General features: G+C 48.1%; 1 protein-coding gene across 3 annotated transcripts in view; it reads left to right on the top strand.

Moving 5' to 3' along the window:
- Nucleotides 1-2,768: 2,768 nt before the first annotated feature.
- The window catches only part of RB1 (RB transcriptional corepressor 1), a 58,857-nt gene continuing 54,973 nt past the window's right edge, over nucleotides 2,769-6,652 (top strand). For 2 of the 3 annotated variants that reach the window (XM_053363553.1, XM_053363544.1), the window contains exon 1: nucleotides 2,770-2,913. In XM_053363553.1, coding sequence (XP_053219528.1) covers nucleotides 2,843-2,913 — 71 coding nt within the window. In that variant the 5' untranslated portion in view covers nucleotides 2,770-2,842. Of the gene's footprint in view, nucleotides 2,914-6,652 lie in introns of all 3 variants that reach the window. The other variant, XM_053363578.1, reaches the window with a different exon arrangement.

Here is a 6,652-nt window from a genome sequence, read left to right as displayed (position 1 = left end):
TTTGTCCTTTTTCCACCACAGTTAGTTACCACAGTTGCCCCAGTGAAAGGGCCTTGCTGGGTTGCCAGTTGTGTTGCTAGAATGTGCCCCAAAATCATCCAAGTGACCTCAGTGAGCATTTCAATTTCAAATACTCAGATTATTTCTACTTTAAGTTAAGTATTTTTATTTATTTACTTAATTGGGGATGGCAGCTGTCCTCTTGGCTACGCCCATGTCAATGTATTTATGTCCACAGCATTCCCCTGATCCACGAAACTTGTAACTATCCAAAAAAGAAACGAGATTTGTCTGACAGGGCTTGTTTTCAAGAAACCCATGCTGGGTCTTAGTAATTGCCACATCCTTTTCTAAAGTGCCCACTATTGAGATTAGCTAGGTTTTTCCTTACCACCTCATTTCCTGTCTTGGGCTGCAGCTCCCTCCTGATATCATTTATTATGTTATCACCAGATTGGGCATTATTTTCTTTTTGGATGAAGATGGAGGCAAAGTAGGGTGGAATCTACACACACATAAAAACTGCTCTGAAAATGCCCTTTTTTTTTTAAGTGTTCTTAAAAATACAGTACATTGAATTTTCCATAAGGCTCATCATCGCCATCTAGTGTCTCATTGTATATTGCACTTAAAACACACTTAAAATGTTTTTTTATTTGCAGCTGTATAGCTGAGTCCTAAGTGTTGAGGAGTTTTGCCTTCTGTCACCCAATAGCATTTCTTTGTCTTCTCCACACAAATGACTTACCACTTGCTTGTTCTTCCTCTTGCTTCAAACACAGGCAAAGAAACCTTTATTATTTTTAATGTCTCTTTCAAGCCTGAGCTCATTCTGAGCTTTAGCCTGGCTGACCATCACCCTGCAACTGTTGGCTTCTCATGTGATTTCCCCTTTCTTCCATTTTTATACATGCCCTTCTTAAATCTCAGCTCATCTGTAAGCATTCTTTAAATGGCTCTTTCTTGTTGGAATTGTCTGCATTTGGGCCTTAAGTATTTCACCTTTAAGAAACTCCCATCCTTCTTGGACTGCCTTCTCTTTAAGTATTTCTGACCATGAGATCTCACCCAGTAGCTCCTTAAGCTTTTTGAAATTGGACACCTTGAAGTGCAGATTGCATGTGTGACTAAACGCAGCTCTCCCTTGCTTCTGAATCATGAAACCCAGGAGGACTTGACCACTCCCTTCTACGTTTCTGAATACAGGTGGTGACTATTTCGTGCATGGGTTCTGCTCCTGGTCCCTGCATGCTCCACCTTGCCCCCGTTCTGGCTTCTTCCTGGTCCAAAAGGACCTACGTCGGTGGTCACACATCAGTGGGGTGCACACAATATGGTTGCCATCTTTACTTCCACTTTGTCAGTTCCTCCCTATTGGTGAGTACAAAGAGGGACTGAAGGGTTCAAAAAATGATTTCTCCAAAGTGAGTGACTGGGTGGTAAAATTTCAAACAAGTGCAAAATGATGCATTTTTTAGGGGGGTATTTTTTGGGGATGCAGGTGGTGCTGTGGTCCAAACCAGAGCCTAGGACTTGCTGATCAGAAGGTAGGCAGTTTGAATCCCCGTGACGGGGTGAGCTCCCGTTGCTCAGTCCCAGCTCCTGCCCACCTAGCAGTTCGAAAGCACATCAAAGTGCAAGAAGATAAATAGGTACCGCTCCGGTGGGAAGGTAAACTGCGTTTCTGTGCGCTGCTCTGGTTCGCCAGAAGCAGCTTAGTCACTCTGGCCACATGACCTGGAAGCTGTACGCCGACAAACGCCGGCTCCCTTGGCCTATAGAGCGAGATGAGCACTGCAACCCCAGTCGTCTGCAACTGGACCTAACCGCCAGGGTTGCATTTTTATTACCATATTTTTTGCTCTATAAGACGCACTTTTCCCCCTTCAAAAATTAAGGGGAAATGTGTGTGCGTCTTATGGAACGAATGCAGGCTCCTTGGCTTCAGCGATAGCAACGCGAAGCCTCCGAAGCGCAGAGGAGAGCTCCCCCTGTGCTCCGGAGGCTTCGCGTTGCTTTCGCTGAAGCCGCCTGAAGCTGCGTTCCGGGGCTTCAGGCAGCTACCCGCAAGCCTTCGGAGCGCAGCAGGAGTTCCCACTGCACTCCGAAGGCTTGCGGATAGCCGCCTGAAGCCTGGAGAGCGAGAGGGGTCGGTGCACACCGATCCCTCTTGCTCTCCAGGCTTTGCGTCGCTGGAAAGGCGCTGCACAGTTTTCCCTCTGCGCAGCGGCCCTTCAGTGAAGTGGGAGGAGAAATGGAAGGGGCTCCGTTTCTCCTGCCGCTTCGCTGAAGGGGCGCTAAGCAAAGAGGTGCAGAATTAACCCCCCCCCCCGTTCTCCCCCTCCTATGGTCTGGTGCGTCCTATAGAGCGAAAAATAAATAAATAAAATTTCACAGATGTGATGGTGGCAATGGACCAGGAATGAGACCTTGGAGTGGTGGTCGATAGCTTGATGTGCACCATTAGCAGCAGCAGCAGCAGCTGTTAAAAAGGAAAATTCCATGTTTGTGACCAAGGAGTTGAGAAGAAAACAGGTGCCCAGTTCTGGCCCCCCTCACTTCAAAAGGGTCGGGGCAGAGGGAAGAAAGTGCCTCTGGGCGCAGCGTCCCACTCGAGGCCCCGCTTCTACGGGAGCAGCGCTGGGCTGCCACAGGCACGCAGGACCAGGCTCTCTGCCCCGCTCGGAGCCCACGACCCGGCCGGGGCAGCCCGGCATGCTTTGCGAGCGGCGTCCTTCTGCCCCGGAAGTGACGCAGGGGGCGGGAATCTGCCGGAAGGAGGGGCGGGAGCCGCGGGCGCCGGTGGGAGGCTGGTCCGGCTGTGGCGGCGGCGGCGCCCGGGATGGCGACCCCCAGGACCCCCAGGAAGACGGAGGCGCCGCCCGCCGGCCAGGCCACGCCGGAGCGGGACAGGTGAGGCTCGCCGGGAGGGAGGGCGAGGCGGGGGCGCGGCGTTTTCTCTCGGTTGTGGCGAAGGGTCCCTTCCGGGACAGAAGGAGCCGGGCGGGGGGGCTCCGGAGGGTCCGGGGCAGCTTGGCGTCTCCCCGGCGCGGGGCGTGGAGGATGCCCGCCCGCCCGCCTCCCTCCCTCGCCCGCCCGCCCGTTGCTCCGGCGGGAGTCGCGGCGCCTCACCTGCCACCGGCAGAGAGAGAGGAGGACAGCGCTGCCCCCTCGTAACTCTCCCGCAGCCCGAGCAGATATTCTGAAAAGGAGGACGATGTGTGGGAAACAGAGAGAAAGGAAACGGCACCAGGGACACCAGGAACTTGGCAAGGGAACACAGATCCCGAAATGGATCTCCTCTCTCTCTCTCTCTCTCTCTCTCTCTCTCCCCGGCAAGGAACTTTTATTCTGACCCAGTCCTCTCGTAGGGAGTGAGGTGAGGATTCCCCTGGCATCCCCAGCTCCCACTTCCGCCTCCACCAGACTCCAGCTGTCTCTTCCTGGGACCCCAGCTGCTGCTGCTGCCATCCTGGCAACTACAGTGGTACCTCGGGTTACATACGCTTCAGGTTACAGACTCCGCTAACCCAGAAATAGTACCTCGGGTTAAGAACTTTGCTTCAGGATGAGAATAGAAATTGTGCTCCGGCGGCATGGCAGCAGCAGGAGGCCCCATTAGCTAAAGTGGTGCTTCAGGTTAAGAACAGTTTCAGGTTAAGATCAGACCTCCAGAATGAATTAAGTACTTAACCCAAGGTACCACTGTATAGCTGACACATCTGCATTCCAGCACACTTTTGATCCTGGTGACATCCGGAATGTCATAGAGATAGGTTAGAAAATAAATAGAGTGCCCTTGCTCCATGTCGTGCTCTATCACTAGAGGTTTAGTTATAGGAAGATGGGACGTACGGTTGGCCAGAAATACAGATCTTATGGATGACGTCTCATGCCTTTCTCCCGCCAAATGGAAATGGATAAAATTAGTGTCTAATCAGAAAAGCTTGTTCTAGCCCAAGGCAACGCATGGGGGAGTCCAGCATGGCAGCCATATTTTTGTCACGACCCACCTTGGGTACCAGCCCACTGGTTAAGGATCCGTGCCTTGTCCTGAGCATAACCTCTAGGACTTGTATGTATTTCTACCATTCTCCCTTGGCTAGGTTTAATCAGACATGAAGGGCAAGGCTTGCAATAGCACGTTGTTAGGTGCATAGTCACAAGCACTTTGTCAAAAATAAAAGGCTGCAAAAACTGAAATGAATCCCATAAAGCATGATTTGATGAATCATTGGAAATCTCACTGGGAGCTGCATCAGTCATTCATACAACCAGCTTTAAAATCTAAATCTCAAAAATTATTTCTGTCAGGTTAGAACCTTTCTTGTGAGCCAATAGTACTGTTTGTTTACTATAGCTATCATTTTGCACAAAAGTTACTAATTTGGTTTTGGAATCACTGAGACCTCAGTTGCATCTGCAAATGTTTGCAAGGAATTTGCACGCTTACTTCAAAAGTTAGCCAGACTTAGTGGCAGCTCTCAGTGCAAAACCTTTCTTTAGATGACTGCTTGTTCTATTAATGGAAAGATTTTACAAATTGAGTAGAGTGTTGTCCCAATAAAACGCACCAAACCCCCCCCCCCCAAAAAAAGCATCCTAAAACTAATTATAATTAAATGGGTTCTGATATTTGTAGATTTTAATAAACTGCAGCTGATGTTCTTTAATGTATTTACCAATAATTGTCATCATCATCAAACCTTTATTGCATTAGCATACAGCCATAGCAAGATAAGACAAAAAAGCAAGAGAGAAATAACCTGATAAAACAGAATTCAGACGATATTACGGGCATTGTAACATTTAAATTACCCTAAAACAATAATATAAAATTTAGTTGCCAGCACCGGGAATCTAAAATGCAGATGTATATAAAACATATAATGGCCCCAAAATAGGCTCGGCACATTAGGTTAAAAAGGTAATACAAAGAATTAAAACAGGTCCAGGTCTGGGACACACTACCCAGTCAGTGTAGCCCTAAGTTTCAAAGCCTGCACTATAAAGATTGCCACCCCACGTGAAATTTGGGGATTTGCGTCCACAAGAAGGAATTTCAAACAGTCTTCCTTAGATGTGATGGTGGGCGGGATCAAGAGGAGGAGCTTAGTTCTTATTAGCTCATAAATAGGGCAGTAGAAAAAGAAGTGTATGAAGTCCTCTACTTCATTCATTGTGCATGGACAAAGACGCTGAGTAATGGGGGTCTTAAAGTAAATCCCCTGCAAGAAGGCCGTGGGTATAGAATGGAAACGGGCCATGGTAAACGCTCTTCTCAAATTGGGCTCCGTCAGGTCTATCAAGTAGTTGGCAAGTGATCTTACCACTTTCACTTTAGGGAGCCACTTGGAGAGGCGAGCTGTGGCGGACTGTGCCCGGTCCATGGCCTCGTCTCTTGTAAGAATCCAGGCCCGGATATTGTGATGGTCCCAAGATGACAGCGTGTCAAGATCTGGGAGGGAGTAGCGTGCCGTGATAATCTCCATGGCCTTGGACCATTTGTTGTTAAAAGCACAAGTTAAAAAGGCTTGCCTGGCTAGTAGGGAGCCTGGGGCTTTGATTAATTTACAATAAAAACTAATTATTCTAATGTGGGCTCTCGCAACAATAGAGGGGAGGCCCAGTTCTGTTCTTAACTGTGCAGCAACCGAGCCCCTGGGGAGGCCCAGTAACTTTCGTGCAAAAGAGTTTTGTAGAATCTCGAGCCGTTGTAGTGTTTTTAAATTCCACCCCCAGATTTCAACCCCATACAGTAACATCGGGAGGACTTTGCTGATAAATGCTTTTCTGATTGGAGGAACCAACTGGCCGCCTTTTGCATAGAAGAATTTCTCCAAGGCTTTGATGGTTCTACGGGCAGCCAGGATGGTCATATTTAGGTGAGCTGACCAACTAAGCCCATGCTGAAAAGTGATGCCCAAATACTTGAATGCTGAACAATATTCAATAGAGTGGCCCTCAAAATTCCAGAATGGCTTCCGAGTTTTCGTGCCAAAAGTAAGAATTTTGGTTTTGGCGAAATTGATTTTGAGGGAGTTGGTATCACAATATGTCATGAGTCCTCTGAGCATGTCGTTTAAGCCCTGCTTGGTTAAAGACAGTATCACCATGTCGTCCGCATAGAGTAATATGGGGATCTTGCGCTGTTGTAAACAGGAGGCAGATTGGTTTAGGGCCTTCATGGTTGTAACGATGTCATTAATGTAGAAATTAAATAGAAAAGGGGCCAAGAGGCAGCCCTGTTTGACCCCTTTATTCAGAGGGAAAGAATCAGAAAGAGCTCCCAGAGGGCCAAATTTTACTCTGGCCGATATGTCATTATGAATTTCCATAAGAAGGTGGAGGAGTCTCTTATCTATGTTGGTGTAACTAAGCTTCTGCCATAGCCTAACTCTAGGGATGGAGTCAAAAGCGGAGGTCAGGTCCACAAAAGCCGCGTGTAGTTTGCAGTTGAACCTGTTTAGGTATTTATCAATCAATGTAAATAGAACAAGACATTGGCCAGATGTACTATGACCTTTACGGAAGCCAGCCTGTTCCGGATGGAATAGCTTTGTTTCTTCTGCCCACTCGATTAATTTCTCTAACAAGAATCTAGAGTATACCTTGTATGATATGTCCAGCAGGCTAATAGGTCGATAGTTAC

Source organism: Podarcis raffonei, chromosome 1, assembly GCF_027172205.1.
Source record: "Podarcis raffonei isolate rPodRaf1 chromosome 1, rPodRaf1.pri, whole genome shotgun sequence".
Taxonomy (NCBI): domain Eukaryota; kingdom Metazoa; phylum Chordata; class Lepidosauria; order Squamata; family Lacertidae; genus Podarcis; species Podarcis raffonei.
This window is presented reverse-complemented; position numbering and strand designations above follow the sequence as displayed.